Source organism: Tenrec ecaudatus, chromosome 16, assembly GCF_050624435.1.
Source record: "Tenrec ecaudatus isolate mTenEca1 chromosome 16, mTenEca1.hap1, whole genome shotgun sequence".
NCBI classification, from domain to species: domain Eukaryota; kingdom Metazoa; phylum Chordata; class Mammalia; order Afrosoricida; family Tenrecidae; genus Tenrec; species Tenrec ecaudatus.
In genome coordinates this window covers 9,289,794-9,311,676 of record NC_134545.1, presented here as the reverse complement: position 1 = coordinate 9,311,676, position 21,883 = coordinate 9,289,794, and the positions used below count along the sequence as shown (strand labels likewise).

Below are 21,883 nucleotides of genomic sequence, written 5' to 3'. Positions count from 1 at the left end.
ATCCTTCGAGGACTGGGAGCACGGGCACGCCCCCAGAGGCCTCCTCTCCTGGCCTGGAACACCGGTGGGGAAGCAGCGAGGAGGGGCACTGGCATCGAGTGGGGCCCAGGCAGCAGGTACTGCCAGCAGTGCCCCAGGGTGTGGGTCCCTCAGGGTGAAGCATCCCCAGTCACTCACGGCGTCACGGCTGGTGGACTTCATGATCTCGCTCAGGCCAATGCACACACCCTGCCGCTCGTCGCTCTTGGGCGAGCGCAGACCTTCCTCCAGGATGGGGATGATCTCTGGGAGGATCTTCTCCCCCAGCTTCCGGACCAGGTCTCCCAGCGTCCTTGCGGCGATCTGTGCCCACAGAGATAGTCAGCGCCTGGGCTGAGTCTGTGCCATGGCCTTTACTTCCCCAAACGTCCCCGGGGGTACGGGAGACACCCACACACCCCTTCCTGGCCTAGCACAATGCCAGCATCCGCTATGGGGGCATGAGGGCCCCTGTGCTTCTCCTGCAGCCGCAAAGTCACTGAAGCTTACTGCACTCTCACTCAAGCAGAGCAGCACGTGGGACAAATGCTCGAGGGGGAAAAACCATCTCCTCACAGTGTCATGAGCCCCCCTCCCCCGAGAGCCAACGACACAAGCTGCTTTCCCAGGACGGGAACAGAACAGAGGAGGGCCAAAGGGCCTGGCAGAAGTGGTCCACAGCACAGGCGGGACCTCCCAACACTGACCACGGCCAGTGTCATCTCACACCACACAGGCTTCTCCTCCCTGCTTCTCAGCCACCGTGATCCCGCCCACCACAGGACCTTTGCACATCCTGGTCTTCAGGCAAGAGCAATAGGATCCTTCTGTATGACTCAGATGTGTGCAAGGACTTACACACCTTCAGCAAAACACGTCTGCTCGGAAGCCTTCCCTGGCCCGACTGTACGTACTGCCCCAGCTGGGGGCCTGGCCGCAGTGGCTCTTGCCAGGTGGTGTGACAGCATGGCAAATGCCCATCCCCTGCACTCCCAGATGGTGGCCCCCAAGGATGTGGGGAGAAGCCAGGCTGGCTTAGCTTCTGTCCGAGCCCAAGTGAGAGGACGGTGGACTAAACAAGTACATGAGAGACTGGTCCCAGCACTGGCCTCTGTTCTGGCCCCTCCTCCTTTGGCTACTGCAGACCCGGCTCTGGAAACTCACCGTTCTCTTGTCTGCACAGGTGCTGGCCAGGAAGCCCAGCAAGAGCCCAAAGAGAGTGGGCAGGATCTCGCGTAAGGTACGGGGCGTGTTGGAGACCACGATCTTCCAGACGTGCAGGGACGCCTGCCGCACGACCAACTGCGTGTCCGAGCGGCCCATGTAGAGCCCCGCCAACACGCGGTTCCGCCGCTCCACGCCCAGGGCCGTGATGATTGCCTGTGGTGGCGGCAGGGACGGCACAAGGGAACAGAGCACAGCGGTGTGAGTGGAGCCCGAGGCCTGGGGGGCACACACCTGGCCCCACCACCCACAGCATGAGGAGGGTCCAGCCGGGCGGGCAGTTGGGCACCTTGTTGGACTGGGCGGTTCCAAAGTTGTCATCTTCGGAGGCCGTCTCCGTGGTCATTTTCCCCGTGACTCCCGAGATGTGGAACAAGAGGTCCCCAAGGAGCTGGACCGAGCTGAACCTGAGGAGGACGTCCGGAACAGTCACACAGCTTCGAGGGACAGACTCACAACCGAGTCACACTGACAGACAGTCGGGAAAGAGAACAGCTGCCCGCCAGGAAGCACATGAATGACCAGATCACGGCAAGTCTGTCTGCTTCGGGATGGCCTGGCGATGTCTTGAATAGAGGCCATTGGGGGGAAAGATGTGCATGACAGAAGGGGCCTGCCTGGTGGCTAACACGGAGCTACTGACCACCGGGGAATATGCCCGGGAACCAGACACCCTGATCACCACTGGCAGAAAGGCCAAAAGGAGAAACCTTACTTCTCAGTAAATTTGGTCTCACTTTAAAGCCGCTAAATATAAAAGCAGGCGAAAAGGGAGCCAGGGCTCCTGATCAGAAAAGGAGGGTGCACTCTAGTGCTGGTCCAATTAGACTTCGTCTCTCAGGCTGTAATAATTACAGTCATAGCCATGCTGAAACCTTGAAGGCATACAGAGAAATGCAAGAAAAACAGACGCAGAGTTTAAGCCATCGCCAAAACGCCCCTTTCTCAGGTGACCTGGGACTCTGGTGACAACCTTGTCACACACCTCTCGCTTCACAAAGAGATACCCAACCATCCCTGCCTGCCACACAGGCCAGCCCCACCTCCACGGCTCAGGCCACCACACACCCCGGCCTCCCGGCCTCGGCTTGATCTTACTCAACAACTCTTACCACGCCCACTGCACGGACAGGCTGTGACCATTTGAGAGCCGTCTCCCATTTGTCCAAATGAGAAACAGTAACTCCCAAACAAACCCAGGCCGTCAAGTCGATTCCGGCTCACAGGAATCCAACAAGGCAGAGCAGGCCTGCCTTGTGGAGTTTCCCAGGCTGAAAATCTGTACAGGAGCAGACAGCCTCAAACCCGTGATCCTTCCACTGGAAGCGCTTGAACCACTACACCACCAGGGCTCCAGGATACACAATGCTGCCGCAAGCACCCTTCTTGGCGCGTTTGTCGCACTTGATCAAAGTCCTAGAGGTGCAATTCCCAGGCCCGAGCTCTGCTGATCTGGCACGGCGGGCAGACCGAAGACTGCGAGGCGAGGCTGCCCCAGAGCGAGTGCCACCAGGGCGGGAAAACCACGCTCTGCTCTCCCTTTGCCCGCCGAGTGCCAACGGCACCGCAGGGCCCACCCTCACCTGATCCTCCAGAGGTCGTCGAACAGGCCCTGCTCCAGCTGGGGCAGCAGCAGGGCGATGGCTGTCTCGGCGTACATGGAGATGACCCGCTGCCCCGCTCGCAGCGCCGTGTCCCGCACAAACTCATTCTCATCAGCAAGAGCCTGTGTACCAAGAGGGCGGCTCAGCCAGGGCAGCCCGCTCCCCGGGCAGGCACCGAGGCCTGAAGGAGGTGAGACTGCCAGAGTGGGAGCCCCAGGAAGGGGAGCCCCCAGCCCACCATCCTCAGCACACCCCCCAGAACCCACTTTGAGGATGCAGGGGATGATTGGTCCCACGTAGGGGGTAAATTTGTCCCCAAAGGTGATGGGCAGGTAGTTGAACATCATGATGTAGCCATCTCGGACATGAGGGGCAATGTCTACTTTGCTGGCCGTAGCCACAATTTCCGGCATCAGCTTCTCCAGCTTCTCGACCCCCAGGCCAGCCATGACCTCAGCCAATCCTGTAAGAAGTGGACAGCATGAAGGGCCCAGAGGCAGGGGCCCATGAGGGCTCTCCTGGCCCGGCCTCAGCCCATGTGGGTCTCACCTTGCGCTGCTCCAGAGCGGTCCACGGAACTCTGCTCGTAGGTCAGCGTCTCCATCAGCCATGGCAGCAAGTCCTCAAAGCAGGACTCCCCCATGCCCTTCACCATGGCCCCCAGGGCCTTTGCAGACACTGTCCGCACCTGTCAGGCAGACACGCACGATGATGAGACGCCACACAGCCAGGCCCCCACCACACAGCCACAGTGCGGCCCGCTGTCGGGGAGATCTCGGGAGCCCATTTTCTGGGGACTGGGCCGAGGGAAGGCGCTCCCCTCCTCCCACTACGCTCACCTCAGGCACAGGGTCCAAAAGGGAGGTTTTCAGGCCCGGGGTCACGCTTGGCAGGTAAGGAGCCAAGTCCTGCAACAACACGAGAGGGACTCAGGCGCTGCCTCTGGTGCCTCCGTTCTGCAGGGACCCTCCGCTGACAAGGCGCCCCAGCAGGAACGGAGACCAGCTGGCTCACAGGAGAGGCGAGGACAGGTCGCCGAGTCAGCTCGCCACACTGAGGGTGCTCCTTCCTTCCAGGCCCTGTGCAATCACTTGGGGGGTCAGACTTATGAGGGACCCAAGAAGGAAACCCCAGGCCCACCCTCAGCCGGGCAAGCAGAGCTGCCACAGTGGTTCAGGCTCCTTTGAACCAGGACCTGCTCGGCCTCCGGAATCTTTAGGAGCCGGTTATGTTAAACACTTTCGGAATTTGATTATCACTTCCATTTTCTTCATCTTAAATGCTGGCATCTCTGGATTCGACTTTGGGGAAGCCGCTTTTCATGTTCTCTGCAGCACTGTTCAACATGGCAGAGAACTTTGGAAACTACACGGCCCACGATCAAGTTAGAAGATACGATATATAAACTTGTCGGTATAAATTACAGCTATTGCAAGCATGTGATAAACATCATGCTATTCCTGGAAGTAAGTTTATCTTTGGGAATGTAATTTTTAAAAAAGTAACAGTAACTGTTTGGGTATCAGAAGCCCCTGGATACAATACTTTGTTCTTTAGAGCTTCCAGAGATGCGCACTGGGATCTCACATAACCCAGGCTCACGGGAACAAATATACACACAAACCCAGCACATCCAATCGGGGCCTGTGTCCTCTGAGTGGTCAGAAAACCTAGCAAGTCGTCCGAGGAGCAGCCACTCCCTCCCTCAGTGGGGTCGGCCTCCCAAGAGGAAAGCAAAGCAAAGCAAAGGCTGACTTGGACCACTGTGGTCAGCAAGATGCCCAAGGTGTCCAGATGTCTACACCTCCATGCCCACACCAGCTAGTCCGTCCTGGGCGGCCAGCCGGCCATTACCTTCTGGTCTGTCAAGGAGTACATATTGCCAATGATCTGCGCTGCCATCTTGCGCGTGTCCGTAGAGCGGTCCTGGAAGGCTCTCTGGACGATGGGCATGATGAGGGCCAGGGATGGGGCGTCGATGAAGTGGACGAACTTGGTGTCCAGTAGGGTCTGCAAGCATTTCTGGGTCTTTCTGGATGGGTCTGTCAGGGCATCCAGCAGGACCGGGGCAATGGCTGCAGGTCCCAATAGGAGAAAGAGGTTCATGGTCGTGTGGGTTAGTCATGTGGGCTGCTAACTGGAAGGTCAGTGGTTCAAAGCCATCAGCCCCTCAGAGGGAGAAAGAAGAGGCTGTCTGTTTCTATTAAAGACTGACACTCTCAGAAACCTTATGTCGGGTCCACCTGAGTCAGAATCAACTCAGTGGGAGTGGGTGGACTGAGACAGGTCAGAGGCCCCAGAAGCACAGAGGAGGAAGCACTGGAACCCAAGGCCTCCCTGAAGCCCCACGAGTTGCCAGCAGGGGGCCAGCCTGTCTGCTCGCTCCACCAGCAGGAAGTGCAGGTCGCTGCATCCCTCTGCCCTGTGGAGTTGTGACTGGAGGGCCCTGTGGACTGTTCCAGGGGGGGTGAGGTCCCGCGACCCTGTCCAGCCCCACAGGTACTAGGGCCTCAATTCTGGAAGCAGTCACAGTGTGGCTTTGTGAAGCAACTCCTTTGAGACATCAAAGGCCCCTGAACCACGACGAGGTGAAGAACAAGGACCTTAAAGCACCACCAAGCCGGCAGCACAAAGGAGTGAAGCCGAGGGAATACCTGTCTGCCACAAGCCCGGGGAACTGCACCACTAAGGTAACAAACACGCCCCCAAAGGGTATGGTTTTAACAGAAACTCCCCCATCCGTACAGAAGATATGCCAATGGCCAACAAGCACACCAAGGGCCGATCAACATCAACCCTGAGCCACACCAGCGGCACCACACCAGGCCCGTTGCTTTGAGATGCTTCAGACTCCTGGGGAGCCTGTGCACCCTGTGAAACGTCTAGGCTGCCATCTCTCAGACAAGGAGCCCTGGTGGCGCAGTGCTGAAGCGCTCAGCTGCTGACTGCAAGGTCAGGGGCCGGATCCCACCAGCGGCTCCACGGGAGTAAGATGAGGCCGCCTGCTTCCATGGCAACCCTGCAGGGCAGCTCTCCTCTGTCCCACAGGGTCGCGGTGAGCCGGAGTCAACCGGACAGCCATGGGTCTGAGTTTGCTTTTCCGCTTGTGGGGAGGAGCGTCACATAAAGGAAACAGTTGCTGCTGTGTGCTGTCGTGTGGATTCCCACTCAGGGCAGTCCTAGGAGAGAGCAGAACTGCCTCCCCAGGGTCTCCTAGGCTATAATCTTCATGGAAGCAAACAGTCACATCTTTCTTCCCCGGAACAGCTCATGGGTTCAAACCACTAGCCCCTTGGTTCGAAGCTGAGCACTTTAACCACTGGCCCACACAACAATCATCTTGACAGAAGCAACTGGCCAGGCCTTTCTTCCACAACACCACTGGTTGAGTTCAGAGAAGAGGCTTCGGGTTCTCAGCGTGAGCGCTGTAACCACTGGGCTGCCAGCGCTCCTCTCCCACCCACTGGGACGACTCCATTCAACATGACTGACCACAGCAAGTACAGACAAGGACCAAGGGGCCAACAGACAACTTCCACACCATTTCCAGGAGAAGGATCACTGGGACTGAGGCGCCAACTAACGAACGCACTGCTTACCCAGGATCTCCGGGTTCCTGATGACGGAGCCGATCTGCCGCAGCGCCTGCTGGCCGGCCTTCTGCACTTTGACGTGGGAGTCCGTCAGCACCTCCGTGAGCTTGGGCACGATGCTGGGCAGGCAGGAGGACAGCTGCTTGGGTGCACAGTAGGCCATGGCCCCGAGCAGCTCCACGGACCCTGTGGACAGACACTGCCCAGTCACCTGGTGGCTCCTCTGCGGACACAGCTCCTGAGGCCTGAGGCCTGGGGGTTACACTGAGAGATGGGATTGTTGGGCTGTTTTGGTTTTTTTTTTTTGGGGGGGGGGGACACGGACCAGGTCCAGGTGTGATGGGGACCAGGCCAATTCCCTTTTTTGGGTCTGGCCTCAGTTTCCCCATCAACAATCAAGGAAACAGACCTAGCTAGATTTGTGATTTTCCAAACCAAGAGGGACCCAGGGGGACAGATGCCCAATGAAAAAGCTCCCAGCCCTGACTCTGCCCCAAACCAGGGCAGCTGCCCTATCTGCTGGGCAGCTTAAAGTTCCAGATGAGATGGTACTTTCTAGGCATTTCAGTGTGTGTATGGGGGGAAGGGGGCACAGAGCCAAGGGATCTTCTCAGAGAGGTTTTCACAGGCCGGGGCTGACAGCCATGAGGCTGGGGCTCCGCCAGCCCTGCGCTCAAACTGCCCAGGGTGCAGAGTTGGGCCCCCCTGGACTGGGGACTAAGGGCCACACATAGGACGCATGCTGTGGGAGCTGGGTCCCTGCTGAAGGCAGGGTGGGGCCCAGTGGTTACCGGCTTTAGTCCTCCAGGACTCCTCCTCCAGGGCAGCCAGCAGGGAGGGGAGCACCAGCTTCACTCCGTGAGCACTCAGGTTGCTCATCACAGCCTTGGCACAGTCATCTGCAGCCTCAAGGAGGAGAAGATGCATTCAGGGTCTCCCCGCCCCAGCACGGATCAGGCCCCAGGGCCAGTGCCGTACCCAGCACTCCTGTCATGGGCGGGGGGGTGTCTCTGTCTATACTCAGAAGAGTCTCGGTCAGCCTTTCTTGGGGGGAGGGTGTCTCTGTCTGAACTCCTGGGGGGGCTGTCTCTGTCATCACCCATGGGAGGGTCTCAGTCAGCGCTCATGTGGGGGGTGAAGGGAGGGCGTCTCCGTCAGCGCTCCTGGGGGTCTCCGTCAGCACTCACAAGGTTCTAAGGCAGGTCCTATACGACAAGAGATGGTTCTCATCCTGCCTCAGTGCCGAGATGTAAGCAGAGGGGTACTCTGAGGGGAGGAGCAGCAGGGGCCTTAGCCCCCTCCAGAGGCTAGGCTGCCTGCTTCTCACACGCCACAGGTGGGCCTCTGGCTCTCTCCCACCTGCAGTCGCCTCGGGACCTACCTCACGCACGTACTGGTTCCCGTCGCCAAAGCAGAGCAGCAGGTGGGGCAGCACATGGACCACGTAGGGCTCAAAGAGCTTCCCCAGCATGGTACACAGCATCTCGAAGGCAAACAGGGCCCCTGACGGGGGGGAGGGAGGGAGGGGGGCGCTGAAAACCCAAGGGGCTGAAGAGGTCCCTGCCACCTCCTGTTACCCACGCAGCACTTGGGACTGCCTGGCCCCGGGGCAGCAGTCGGGAAGCCACAGCGCACAGCTGCGGCTAAAAGGAGCAGAGAGAGTTTTCTAGCCTGGCCGTTAGAAAGGCAGTACCCCAGCCTATTGTTGAGTTAGGACAGAACACCGTGGACCCCGTGATCACGGGCCCAGGGAGAATCGGAGACACACACACCGCCCCGCCCCACCCCCCGCCACCACAAAGGTGGGCTGATATGGAGGGGAAGAGGCCAAGAGGCCCTCCCTGGCTGCTGCAGGGACGGCTTCACACACTCAGAGCCACGCACCTTCTCGCCGGCGGAAGTTCTTCTTGTCCTGGATGGCGTCGGTCAGTGTGGCCATCATCTCCTGCTGCTTGAGGGAGAGGATGCCCAGGCCCTTCACCAGGCCGGCCAGCCCATAGGCGGCACCCCTGCGCTCGGCGTACTTGTCTGACTCCAGCAGCTGCTGCATCAGCCTCTGGGTCATCCCCCCGGCATCCTCCTTGATGGCCGGGACAAGTGGCGGCAGGCAGCTGGCCACCGACTCCTGGACCTGCAGAGGGTACCTCCGAGTCAGACCTCACCTCAAAGTGTCCCCCCCAAACCCACACCGTCCCAGCCATTCCGGTGCCACGGACACCACGCCTTCATCGCGGCCCTCGCGATAATCTGCCACGAACCGACTGGAGAAGCTAGGCCAGAGAGCATGCTATTACTGCTCCCCCTTCAGCTCAGCCTGTGACTCGGTGTTTCAGACTTTTGGACTCAGTCAGGAAGGGGTAATATAGAACCAGGAGTCCCCTGCCAGCCACAGTGGAGAGCCAGCTGCAGCCCCCCAGCATAGCAGAGCACATGCTTCCTGGTGCCGAGGGGACCCCGCAGCAGGCTGCTTTCTCTGAGGGAGCACCAGGGCCCAGCTCTGAGGCCGTTGGCTCCTCAGCGGAGTGTTTCCTGAGAAGTGTGTTTTACCAAACAAAGGAAGGGGAAAAATCCTTTGCACTGGGGCTTGGAGGCTGCAGAGAAAGGCACTTGCCAGGTGGCAGCCACCATGGCGAGGACGAGGGATAGGCCTGACGCAGAAGGGCCCCCGCCTTTCTCTATCTGAGTCTCGGGGCCCCGGTGCATGGTTTAGATCGAAGGCCTAAAAAGGTGGCCATGAGTCATTGAGCGGCAAAGAGAAGCCTGGGAACTGCCTTTCCTGAGCTGTGCTCTGCAACCCTGACGCTGAAGTGTGTCAATAGCATCACGAGCCAGCAGGACCCAACGAGGACACAGGTGGGTGCTGTGACGGGTGATGGGGGGTACACACACACACACACACACTCACGAAGGAGCCCAAGCATACTGAGCAAGACCACAGAGAAGGCCAGCCACCCTGCTCCTCAGGGCTCCCGGCCACAAACCTGGCTCCTCCCATGGGAGACAGGCTAGCTGAGTCACTCACCCAACTCTGCCCGTCCTACTGCCCACCCCAACCCTGGACTCCAATTCTTCAACAGGGCCCAGGGGTCCCAGGCCAAGTGGCAAGTACCTGCTGGGACGGGGTGGAGAGGGCAGCGATGAGCTTGGCCACAATGGGCTTCACTTTGGGGTCGCTCTTGTCCAGGTGCTTGGCCAGGGAGCCCATGAGGACCACCACGCTCTGCCGCACAGCGTCGTAGCTGGCATCGGTGGGCGCGTCCTTCAGGAAGCCCTCGAAGACCGGCAGCAGCGAGTTGACGTTCTCCTAGGAAACAGAGCCCCCGGGATCTCAGGCTGAGCCTGGGCAGCCTGGTCCCCAAACCACTCTGCAGGCAGGCAGCAGGCCCACGAGGACTTCACCATGATCCAAAGGGGGTGCCGTGGCAGTCTTCCGCTGGGGTGGTGGGAGCAGCTCGGGGAGCAAAGGCCACCATTTCTGTCTCCCTGCCTTCCGACCCCACCCCGGCAGACTATAGCCCTCCTACCTTCCCGTGTGTGTTGAGCGTCTCCAGGGCTGCGTCTAACATGCACTTCCGGACATCAGGGTTGCGGTCATTGAGGGCATCGGGGACGAAGAACTGGAAGAGGGGCTTCACCTGAGAGTTGTCCAGACCCTGGGAGAGCTTGTTCAGGGCCAGCGCCAGGCCACACCTAGGGAAGAAGAGGGAGTGGGCAGTGTTGAGGGGTCCTGGCTGGTGTTGAGAGCCACCCCATCTGGCCCCAGGGGAGTGGCGTGCAGCAGAGACCACGGCCGGCTGATGCCAACCCATCGGTATGGACAGACCGCCTGGACATGCCACACACAAGCCCACCTTCCGCCTGGCGTTTTACCGCCTACAGGTGGCCCTGGACAGGGGGCCAATTCTGCGTGTGTCCCCATGTGAGTGCAATACCTGCCCTCCCGACCTCTAGGGTAATTTAGGACAAGGATGTGCCCCACTAGGAGCCTCGCCCACCCAGGAAGAGTGACGCTGTTCTTCCAGGAGACAGGCCAGGAGGATGGATCCCTGGGGACCGAGACCTGTGGTGTTTGCAACTGCGGGGCTGGCAGGAAAGCAGACTAACTCGCTCGAATGAGCTGGATTAGGAGAGCGAAGCTCGGCTGAGTGCCGCTTCCACGCCCCCCTGGGCAGGCACTTGTTCCCTCACCCTCCAGCTGGGGCTCCTGGGCTCAGTGGAGGGGCGAGCACCCACAGAGCGCCTCACATGCTGCTTAGTGGCTGACCCAACCACCCTGAGGGGGGCCTGTGGTGACGCCCATCTCCATAGGAGGGGGCAAGCCCACGGGCACATAGCCCACAGAGGGGCCGCCGGCTCTGGAAGCAAAACTGCCGATACCCAGGTCACACTCTTTCCTGCCACTCCCCCCCACCCACCTTCTCCCAAACCCACCCCGGCCACCAGCTAAATTTTATACTGGGCTCTGCATGGGACGGCAGTTGGTCTACCTGGCTTCCCACTGATCTGGAGGTGATTCTGAAATAACGCGTCCCAAGGCATCCAGAACTGGGGGGGGCCGCTGCAAAAGACAGAGAACACATGCCTGGTGCTGTTGCTCTCCGAGCAGTCACGGTGGGCCAACACTCCAGCCAGGCCTGGGCCTGGGCCTGGGCCGGCAGGATCCCAGCCCACCCCCGACACACCCCACCCTGGCCCGCGCCCACCAGCACTCACATAGAGCTTTTCCTGGTACAGCTCCATCAGCTTGCCCAGGACTTCTGCCGCCCGCCACTGGTAGCGTGCCACCGCCTGCGCCAGGGCCTCGGCCCCAGCCTGCCGCACGGCCGCCTCGTGGTAAATCACGTCATCAATCAGCAAGGAGCAGAGGTCAGGCTGCAAGTCCAGAGCCATCAACGACCAGAGCCTGTGCAGAACCCAGCCGGGGGTGGGTCAGACCATGCGCAGCGGCCGAGCCAAGGGAGCCCTGTGGCCGTACCCCACCATCCTGGGATCCCCAAGGGCCCAGGCCTCTTCTCCACCATGAGCAGGCCCCTCTTTCAGGGGTAGGGAGGGAGGTGGGGTGGGGGATGGGGTGGGGAGCGGGGGGTAGCACAGGGAGATGGAGCCCTCCAGCCATCCTCACCTCCCGGCCAGCTTCTGGATCTCCTCCTCCTTGTCGAACTTGACCACCCAGAGCCGCCGCAGGAGGTCCAGGCCGTTCTTCTCGTCGGTGTCGGGCACTGGCAGCACCATGTGGAGCTCCATCAGCCCCTGGAAGGAGGGGCGTGTGAAACAACTGTGTGAGGTGCCCCTGGCCTTCCTCTGGGGCTGTGATCCCCAAGATGTAGCCATTAGCCACAGGCGGCTACTTAAAAGTACAACCAGCCCAGAAACGATCACTCGCGCAGCGCCTCCACCCCTCCGGCCGCACACACATCGCGTGACCACGTGGCCACGGGCTCCCAGAGCGGACACTTCCCTCGCTGCAGCAGGGGTGTCCTGAGTGCCGGGCAGCAGCTCAGCCCACTGGCTGCCCAGGGTATCCTAGACAGCTCTGCTCTGGTGAACAATGGTGGGGTGCTACCACGGCTGTTCCTTCAGAGGTTCGGCCAGAAGCAAGGCTGGCGAGACTCAGTCTCCCGTCCCTAGGACCCGTGTTCACGAGGGACCAGTCCCTGGGGAAGGACATCGTGCTCGGTCAAGCAGGGAAGTCAAAGGGCAAGAGGAAGAAAGACACCCCCACCCCCCCACCCTCACCCCCACCCCACCCCAAGACGAGCCGACAGCGCAGCTGCAACAGTGGGCTGCAGCACAGCAAGGGTGAGGAGGATGCCGGGACCACCGTGCTCTGTTGTGGCGCAGACAGGGTCTCTGAGTCAGAACCCGCTCCATGGCACCGTATGACAGGGACAGGCCTTTTGAAAGGGTCGACTCTAACGGAGACGAAAGACTTTCCAAAGAGGAGAGACCCCGATGGGAATGAACTCAGCTTCAACCAATAATTACACCTTGCCCCACGTTCCTCATTTTTAACCAAAGACCAGCAAAATACAACTGTCAGGGAAACCTCAGCCAATGGTGAAAAGCTCACCATCGCCTCACCACTCTGAGGGCATTCTTTCAGTGTTAGGCCCCAAAGGCAACAACAAGGCAAAGCAGGTGCCAGGTGGTGGGCTGAGAGAAGGCACCGATCCCGAGGGCCAGACCAGTCCACAGACGTGCCCACCACCCACAATGCATCTTCAAAAGGGATGAGAAGAGTGGGCAGTAGGCCTTCCCGCCACCTGCGCAGGTGTCCTGATCCTCAGGTAAACCGCCAGTCTCCCCAGGGATCCAGAGCACACAGGCATGAGGGGCGGGCACGAGGTGGCTCCCGTGAGGGGCAGACTCTCGCACAGAGCGACAAGGGAGGTTGGCACATACCCGGAGCGCGGTGTCCCGCACGCTGGCGCACGGGGACTGCAAGGCACTGAGCAGCACGCCCACCTCCTCCTGTTCAGCGAAGGCGCAGCCCGCCTTGCCGCTGCTGCTGCCACACAGTGTGGTCAGCGTGTCTGACGCCAGGACCTGCAGAGCAGACCCGTGGGGTTGAGTGGAGCACCGAGCGTGCCCAGCCCCGAGTCCTCAGATTGGCTCCCAGACAGTGACAGCGGCAGTGTAGCGGGGAAGCCACATCACCTGAAGGCGGGGAGAGCCCGTCCCGATCACCCACGTCAGCAGGCGCAGCATGGCCACACGAGGGAGCAGCTCCGGCCCGTTCTAGGAGAAACCAGAACAGGCTTGAAACCAAGGCAGGCGGCCGCCGGGGACACTCGCCACACTCCTCGGCTCTACAACCAGTCAGCCGTAAAAACCACCACCGCTGGCTTGCGATTCAAAGCCCATGGCGGGCAGGAGACCCGGAAGCACAAAGATACTCCGCTCTCCTGGGACATTGTGAGCAGAGACAAAGCGAAACCGGCGGGGTGGAGCTGAGCACTGTGTGAGGGTGAAGTTGGCCTGGAGAAGAAAGGGGGGGCCCCCAGGGCGGCCCACACCCACACTCATTGTGCACAACAGGGAGGGGCCCGGAAAGTTAAAGCAGCCAACAGCCACCAATTCATGTTGGCGAAGGCAGCAAGAAATCCCACACATGTGGCCAGTGTGAGTCCCGTCCCTCCGCCCTGGCGTGGACAACGGTCCAAGGCACACCCTCTGCTGCCGCAGCAGCCTAAGGCCAGAGAAGAATTCACTGCTCCCTCAGCTTGTCGGAGACAGTAAACCACTGTGGGAGCAGACAGCAGCAGCTTCCTCCCTGCGGCAGCTGGTGGGTTTGAACTCTGACCTTGTGGCTAGCAGCCCAATGTCAAACCCAGGACACCTGTCCTTGCAGGACGCACTCATAGGGCAAACAGTGATACCGTGCTGTCCACACGTGCTTACAAACATTTCACAAGGGCGTACACCAGAGAGTCTGTAGCGGTCAGCTCCAGGGCCCGGCATTTCCTAGTTAGCTTCTCCAAGGCTGGCAATTTTTAAATGCTCGTGCCTTCACTTGACCCGTTGTTACGACCTCGTGTGTTGGACAGTTAACTGAGGGAGGTCCATTCTCACAGACCTGAGAGAGTCCAAGGGAGACTGCCTCTCAGATCTTGAGCCAGAGTTCAAGGGTGACAGACTGATGTGTGTGTTCTCCATCCCCCCACCCCCATCCCCCCCCCACCCAGGAAGCGTGTGCTGACAACCCTTGCCTCGATGCCTGGGGCACTGTGGCGCCAGCCTCATTGACGCTGTGAGCGACAAGGATGAGCGTGGGGTGGTGACTGGACATACTCTCTTAGGAGCTATGACGGAGAAGCCGCACACCGGCAGCTGGAGAGAGAGATGGGGGAAAGAGTTGCCAAGACACATGGGGATCGCCAAGGAGCCGACAAGCGGGAATGTATTCCTGGAGAGCTGGCGCTCTGAACTCAAATGCCTCGCCTCCTGAACCGTGAGAGTCTGTCTGTCTGTCTGCTCAAGCCTCCGCGTGGCATTCCTGCTAGAGCAGACCGTGGTGCTGAGAGTGAGGCGCTCCTCTCACATAAGCCTCGAGTGCAGAAGTGGTTTTGGAGTTGGCCTCTGAGCAGACGCTGGAAGAGTACTAAGTACCTGAGCAGACAAGCACCGATGGCCTCGGCAGGCAAGGCTGGCGAGGGCTGAGGAGGGAGGGAGGAAGGCGACAGAGCAGCTCACTATCGCCTGGAAACAATATGGTGCTGACGTGCGATGTCGTGTGTGCTGTGATGAGGCCGCCCAGGGAAGTGACGAGCCTGGGCCTGGACCACAGAGGAAAGGTGGTGCTTTTCATCCAGTGGCAAAGCACCTGCCCGAGTCACGGTCAAGTGTGTGGCGGAAAGGAGAACTTGCAAGTGGTGAGCGTGGACATCGGGCTGATGAGAATTCTCAGTTAGATGCTAAAAGAGCTGCGTGGCTTCTCGCCTCTTCTGTGACAGCAGGAGGGTAAAGAGATGAATCCGCTCAGGAGCCGAGCAGAGTGATGGAGAAGCCTCTGTGGCATCGCCCCAGGGGAAGTGTCCCGGGATCTTCCCTGAGGGTGTGGCTACACCATGTTCTGTGAGAGCGCAAGGTGGTGAGTGATGGACCCAAGCAGCAACCCCAGCACAAAGTCCGTCAGTGCAGACTGGAAGGGCCAGAGACAGCGAAAGGAAACAAGCTGTCTGCAGCCCGCAAGTCTACAGGCAGTACAAAGGCCAATGGAGCTGCAGGTGTTGTCCTCCAAGACGGAAACAAACAAACAAACAAACACTAGCTCACCCGTGGAGCAGCTGAGAGATGAGTACCACTGCCAGGAGGAAATCGGGAAGCAGCAAGAGTTGAACCAGTCTCTTGGATTCAGAGAGCAGGGCCTTTGTCAGTATGTTCCAAACGTAGGGCTGCCCTGAAGGTGTACCAGGTGACGAGGTCAATGCCCAAAGCTGAAGGGGTGAGGCTAACATGCCCGAGTGGCACAGCAAGGGCTTCCAGAGCCAAGGGTGACCACTCAGTTGGTCTGGGCTCCTAAATGCAAGGTCAGCAGTTCAAAACCGCCAGCTGCTCCACAGGAAGAAAGATGAGGCTCTCTACTCCCGGAAAGAGTCACATTCTTGGAAACCCACGGGGCCAGTTCTACTGGCAATGCGTTGGAGTCAATTTGAGGGCAGTGAGTTCTAGAATGCGTGGGAACCCGAGTTGCCACCCCAGGAGGTCCAGAAGTGGAGGCTGAAGCCCAAGAATGAGGGACCCCCACCCAGAATCCAGAGGACCTGGCCCACCCTCAACCTGCAGGGCAGGGCCTCATACAGATGGCCTAAGGAAGAGCATGATTTTCAAGCCTTGAGAGCTAATGGGATGTGTGCTGCTGAGTTTTGAACTGGCTCCATGCCCCTGGGGCCTTCTTTCCCTCCAACTTCTCCCGTGTGAAATGGAAATGTCCATCTTGCTTCTAGTCCCCACATGACTCTGGGAGTGGTGTAGATTTTACAGGTTCACGGATGGAGAGCAGTTCTGTATTCCAAGATGGAATTTACCTAAAGTTCAACTGACATTTGATTCAGAAGATGAGATTTTGGACTTGCAGTTGATTTAAGACTTTTGGAATAATGAGACAGGGTGGCTCTGTTTGGCATGCGGCAAGGTCAGGATTCTGGGGGAGCCAAAGGGTAGTATGCGACATCATACTACATCATGCCTCTTCCCCACCCCCCGCCCAAAATAAAAAGTGTTGTAAATCCTAACCCTCCAGACTTGTGGTTGGAATCCCAGTTGGGAAGGGGCTGACTCTGACGCTACTGAGCCAGGATTAGTGGAGAGTGTATGTATCTTGACTCACTCTCCTCTGACATAAAAGAGCTGAAACCAGCCAGCAGTGAGAGATGAGGGAAGACAGATGCCAAGACACTCAGAGATCTCCCAGGAACCAAGCAGCAGAAGCTGGAGAGACAAGCTCCTTCCCCTGGAGCTGACAGAGAAGGCCTCCGGAGCTGGTGCTCAATTTGAACTTCTGGACTCCTAAACTGCCAAGAGAAGACGTGTCTGTTTGTTAAAAGGCATTTCTGTTAGAGCAGCATTGGACAGCTAAGACATCAGGTAAATGCAAAATCCATCAACAGTCTGAGGCCAGAAGCTCAAACCCAAGAGATCTGTAAGCTTCCTTGAGGCCCAGGAGCTGCTGGAAGAGAGGACCCTGGCTGTCCATGGCCACAGCAGCCGTTGTAGGTAGAACAACTTATCTACGTCCCCACCAGGAAGCGCCTGCCTCCCTGAGCCCACCAGCCAAGGGGAGAGGAGAGCTCCCGCCAACCTCATCCACTCGCCCGGGTGGGGTGCTGGGCGAGGCCCTCAGCTGGGCGTGGACGGTGAGGATCCGCAGGACCTGGGCCATCTGCTCCTCCTCCTCCTCGCTGTGGTGGGGCATCTCGGTCAGCACCATCTTCAGAAACGGGAAGACTAAGGAGAAGGCTGGTGCAGACAGCGGCGCAGCATCTGTGAGGGCAAGAAGCGGATACGGCGCCGCTGGACCCCCTTCGTCGGCAGTCATTGGCGGCTCACAACACCTGGGCTGGGCTCAGAAACCTCCACCGGGTCCACCTCGCTCACTGCCACTTGGTTGAGTCAACAGAGCAGGGAGGCGGCAGGCTCAGGATGCCTGGGGATGCCCCGCACCCACACAGCCTTCCCACTTCCATGGGCGGCGTCCCTTACCCGGCTCGCTCTTGCCCAGCCTGGTGATGGTGTGGGAATGTAGCAGGCTCACGGCCCTCTTCACGGCCACCGTCAGCTCCTCCTGGCACCACGACGTGTCCAGGGCACACTCTGGCTTCAACAGACGCAGGGTCACGTGGCTCACCAGAGTGCCTGCAACCAAGAGAAGGGCCCTGCCGAGGTGCAGATCTGACCCCACCCCACACAGACACGGGGCCCAGTCTCGGGGCCTCATCCTGGACTTAGAAACCCTGGATGCTCGGCCAAAACAGGCTTGTCACAATTCCTCACGAGATCAAGATGTTGCCCCGAGGGTGCGCAGGCAAGGGGCTGCCCTTGGGTGACCCAAGAAGGCACGGCCCACCCAAAGGTTATTCAGCCGAGGAGAGCTCCATCCACAGGGTGCCTCAGTCAGCCGGGCAAACAGCTTCCACGACCCAGGCTGACTGCCCCACTTAGCCCGGGTACTGGATGCCAGTCTTGTCCTCAGCCGGGAAGGAACTGCTTCTGATCATGAAACCACCCACAATCTGAAGACTACCCTAAGTGGCCCACCAGCCATGCTAGCTGGCTTTTGTTTTATCCCCCAGTTAACAGAAAGCCAATGGTCCCAGATGTCTCACTGGCTCTGTGACGGCTGCTCAGGAGCCCTGGGCTGCCCGAAAGGGCCCTGTGACACCAGAACTGTCCTCATTGCACCAAATGCCTGACTTCTAAGTCTCAAGCCTGGTCCTTGGCAGGCGGGCCCAGCAGACATTATGGCAGAGAAGGGACACACACACTGCTCCTGCCGACATGTGGCCTTTGGCCACCGGGGCTGCCGCCACAGGGAGGAGGAAAGGGAGGCTGCCAGATTTCCACCGGCCTCCCCTCATCAACCCCATGCCCATCTCCGTGCAGCCAGCGGCCAAGCACTAACCCACAGCCTTGAGTCGAGGGGGCAGGACACAAGCAGCCAAGGACAGGAAAGGGTTCTTGATCCTGGGGGCAGCCAGGGGAGACTTCAGCAGGGGCAGGAAGGCGTCGACCAGCACCGGGACATACTGCGTCAGGCCCGACGGGTTCTTGGCCAGCACGGTGTCCAGCAGTCCTAGAGCTGCCTCCAGCCCACTGTCCAGCTGCAAGCACAGGTACCCCAGCACGTCAGCATGGCCTCGCAGCTCAGAAGGCTCGACCTAAGGAGGGTGGCAGCGCCCACTTACCTCCTGCAGCCGCCTTCGGATTTGGGCCTCCCTGTCCAACTGGGCCTGCAGCATCTCCTTCTGCTTGCTGGTCAGCGGCACCTCCTCTTTGATGCCTTTCTTCTTCTTTATTTCCTGGGGGGGAAGGGCAACCCAATTTCATTTCCAGGGACCTGGTCTCACTCTGAACCCAGAGAAGGCGAGCTAAGGTCCCTCAACGGCACCCTACCCGCACGGGCCTCCAGCACCTCCCACAGAGCCCACAATTGCCTCGTCCCCACAGAGAAATGAGAGCCCTACAGATGATGGCAAGGAGGGCCAAGGAGACCCCTGGCCCCGTTATAGAAGCCAGGGGCCTGCAGTATTCCGAGCAGGGTGTCCTGGCAGCTCCTCCAGGAAGCGAGCCCAAACACAAGCTGAAACCTGAAAGATGCCTGCAGGCTGAGATGGCGCACTGAGAAGCCACCAGGGCGTCTCACACGGTCAATACACCGAAACCCGCTGTCGTCGAGTCCAATTCTGACCCATGGAGCCACCGAGGGGCAGAGCTGGGCACGGCTGCCCAGAGGGGTTTCTGGACTGCCATCTACTCAGAAGCAGACTTCGGGGTCTTTTCTCCCCACAGCCGCTGGGGGTTCAAACCACCCCTGCTGTGCAGTTGGCAGCTGAGCAATACCCACTGCGCGTAACCAGGACTCCTGGTGCAGACGACAGCAAGAGCACAGAAACGCCCACTGCCATCGAGTCGATCCGGACTATGGGCCCACGCTTACTGCTCCTCACAGCACTGCTGCCCACATAGGAAGGAGCGAGAAACGTGCTCGCGCGGTGGAAGGGCGGAGTGTGGCTGAAGGACGGGGGATCAGAGGAAGCAGGTGACCCGGGCACTTACCTCCTTGAGCTCCAGCTCGATGATCTGCTCCTTGAAGGAGTAGGCCTTGTTCTCCCGCTTCATGTTGGCCTTTTTGACGCTGTCTTGCTGGGCACTGAGACACCAGAAACCCGGTCAGCCAGGTGGGTACAGGGCCACCAGGCCTGGCTTCTGACCAGTTCACTGCAACCCTGATATCCCAGCCAGTCTGAGTGAACAAGCACCCTTGTGGCTAGTTGAAAGGTCAGAGGCTTGAGCCCACCTAACGGCACCTTGGGAGAAAGGCCAGGAGAGCTCCTTCTAAACCGCACCACACCCCCCCACCCCCCGCCCAGAGCCCAATGGAGGACGCACAGTTCCCCCGAGCCGGCAATGTCTCCGGACACCAGAAAGGTGCTGGCCTGCGCTCGGGCAGATGGGGCCCTCATGCCCAGGACCTTAGTTAGCACCATGGTCCTGACGCCCACCCACAGAGCGAGCCGTGGGTGGGTGCGCGCATGAGGGGCCTCACCTCTGGATGATGGTCTTGTCAAACAGCTCCCCGGCGGGGGTCTGCATGATGGCAACCTCCTCCCGCGTGACCTGGCACAGAGCAGGGTTCTGCACAGAGGCCGTGATGGTGCTGATGATTTGCGGGAGGACCCGGTCCGGGGACAGGAGGGAGAGGGAGCCCACGGCGTTCATGGAGGACTGCCGGACAAACAGACCCGTCACTGTGGGCAGCCACTCGGCTGCTGTGCCTAGCATCCAACCCAGGAATGGATGGAGCTGCCCTGCCCCTTCCAGAAGAGCAAGTGCGACCCCAGCTGGCAGGGGCAATAAGACCCCAAGCCAGGTGACCTTGCCGGAAACCAGTGGCACCGAGCAGGGATGACAGGGAAGCCTGGGGCTCAATTCTGCTATCAGACAGGGAAAGATGGCCTGAGAAAGGAGACCACCTGATGTCAAGCAGAGGCAAGAGACAGATGAACAGAGGGTAGGACGGAGCACACCGGGGCCCGTGACCAGCCTCACTCTTGGACTAGGGAGTTAGATGGCAGCAGGTTTCCTTTTGTGTTTAAACTGTCCATTACAAGCCAAGGGTCCCAGCCTGGGCGGCCCTCCTTGCTCCTGCACTCGCCTGGCTCAGCGGGCTCTGTGTGGTGATCCGGGGGATGATGTGATCCAGGTGTCTGCTGATAAAGGCTTCCGGGTCAATCTTCATCCTGGTGAGAAGCGCCGGCCAGAGCCCAGACTGCACGGCCACTGAGGGAGGGAGGTGCTTGAGGCCTCTGCCCCGCATTCACCCTGGCCCCGCCGCTCCCACCCCACCCCCTCAAACCCGTCCCAGGCCCGAACCTAAGGAGGGGTGGTGGGAGACAATCAGCATCTCCTGGGCCAGCTGCTCCAGGCTAGCAGCATCCCCCGCTAGCCCTGGCACCCCAGAAATGATGCACAGTGCCTCCTGCAGGACCCGGGGGGGCACGGCAGCCTTGCCCACCTCGGCCCCCTCCCCAGTATCAGTCACCAGAGTCTCAGAGGGCAGCACCTGTGTGGAAACAATACTTGAGGCAGGAGATCTGCACAGCCTGGGCACATCAGGGGCAGAGACACTGGGAGAAGATGCCTCCCACTCCCTGGTTTCTCAGGGGTACCTGCTAGAGGGGGACTGGCACTTAGCTTCATGCTGAGACCGGCCTGAAAGGGCAAAGGAGAGCCAGCCCAAGATGGGCCAACAGCCACATGTGGTGTGCGGGTGGGAGTGGAAAGGGGAACGAGGCCTGTGGATGGAGACGCTGAGGCCATCCCAACACTCCCAGGCTTACGAAAGTCCTGCTGCCTGCTGTTACAAGCACTGTGGGAAATCAGGAAGTACGAGGAGGACAGGCCTAACAATTAAAGAGCCCTAACGGAGACGGTGTTACTTAGTTACTAGGGGAGGAAAAAGGGCTGAGCTACAAGTCACAAGGCAAGAGAAGACAAAGGCTCTGGGAATGAGAATGGAGCTGCTACCGGAGCGAGCGTGAGACGAGGGAAGCTTCTGGCATCACTCAGTCTGAGTGAGCAAGAGGAGCCAGAAGCGGCCCCAGCAGGACTTTGAAAGCACGGGCAGGACAGAGGGGCAGGTCCAAAGCCCAGATGCCCCCACCTTGTGAGAACTGAGGACAGTCTTCAGCTCCTCCAGGAGCCCACACGCCAGCTTAAAGCCCCCCACGGAGGAGAGCAGCTTGCGAACCGTCTGCTGGGCTTGCCTGCGGACGTGCCAGGTCCGGCTCAGGAGTACGGCCACTAGAGCCCGGTGGTATTGCCTGCGAGCACAGGGGCAGCGGCGGGGGGAGGCTGGGGCACAGAACTTGTCCCACGTCCCTCCTCAGAGATAACCCTCAACCTGCCTCCCCACCACCCTCCCACCCTCCCCCTTATAGTCCCGCTTCTCAAGGCTCCCATCAGGAACAGCCTCATTTGCCCCACGCCCTCCCCCGAGACAGGCCAGCCTCACATACCGCGCAACTCTGCTTCCTGTGAGCCTCGGCGGCTGGTCCAGGAGCAGCCTCTCCGTCAGATGCAGCACTGTGCACAGGGCTGAGGGCAGACAGAGGTGCTTTTCAAATGCGACGTGCACGCGCACACCTGCGCACCAAGGGAAACTTCACGCCAAAATAGCAGCACGTCATCAACGCGACGATCAATGAAGAGGAAATCATAGGGCCT

General features: G+C 59.7%; 1 protein-coding gene across 1 annotated transcript in view; it reads right to left on the bottom strand.

Annotated features, from left to right (window-relative positions):
• GCN1 (GCN1 activator of EIF2AK4) overlaps positions 1-21,883 on the bottom strand; it is a 56,117-nt gene that overhangs the window by 10,707 nt on the left and 23,527 nt on the right. Inside the window, exons 17-45 of the mRNA XM_075534016.1 lie at positions 21,676-21,754; positions 21,321-21,480; positions 20,531-20,720; positions 20,313-20,437; positions 19,704-19,882; positions 19,214-19,307; positions 18,343-18,456; positions 18,060-18,258; positions 17,141-17,293; positions 16,740-16,921; positions 13,097-13,177; positions 12,842-12,985; positions 11,562-11,689; positions 11,153-11,342; positions 10,927-10,997; positions 9,964-10,129; positions 9,549-9,743; positions 8,324-8,570; positions 7,821-7,942; positions 7,231-7,345; positions 6,446-6,625; positions 4,701-4,921; positions 3,686-3,754; positions 3,396-3,534; positions 3,113-3,309; positions 2,826-2,968; positions 1,532-1,649; positions 1,183-1,398; positions 178-342 (exon numbers count right to left, since the gene is read on the bottom strand). Coding sequence (XP_075390131.1) covers positions 178-342; positions 1,183-1,398; positions 1,532-1,649; positions 2,826-2,968; positions 3,113-3,309; positions 3,396-3,534; positions 3,686-3,754; positions 4,701-4,921; positions 6,446-6,625; positions 7,231-7,345; positions 7,821-7,942; positions 8,324-8,570; positions 9,549-9,743; positions 9,964-10,129; positions 10,927-10,997; positions 11,153-11,342; positions 11,562-11,689; positions 12,842-12,985; positions 13,097-13,177; positions 16,740-16,921; positions 17,141-17,293; positions 18,060-18,258; positions 18,343-18,456; positions 19,214-19,307; positions 19,704-19,882; positions 20,313-20,437; positions 20,531-20,720; positions 21,321-21,480; positions 21,676-21,754 — 4,382 coding nt within the window. The remainder of the gene's footprint in view (positions 1-177; positions 343-1,182; positions 1,399-1,531; positions 1,650-2,825; positions 2,969-3,112; positions 3,310-3,395; positions 3,535-3,685; positions 3,755-4,700; positions 4,922-6,445; positions 6,626-7,230; positions 7,346-7,820; positions 7,943-8,323; positions 8,571-9,548; positions 9,744-9,963; positions 10,130-10,926; positions 10,998-11,152; positions 11,343-11,561; positions 11,690-12,841; positions 12,986-13,096; positions 13,178-16,739; positions 16,922-17,140; positions 17,294-18,059; positions 18,259-18,342; positions 18,457-19,213; positions 19,308-19,703; positions 19,883-20,312; positions 20,438-20,530; positions 20,721-21,320; positions 21,481-21,675; positions 21,755-21,883) is intronic.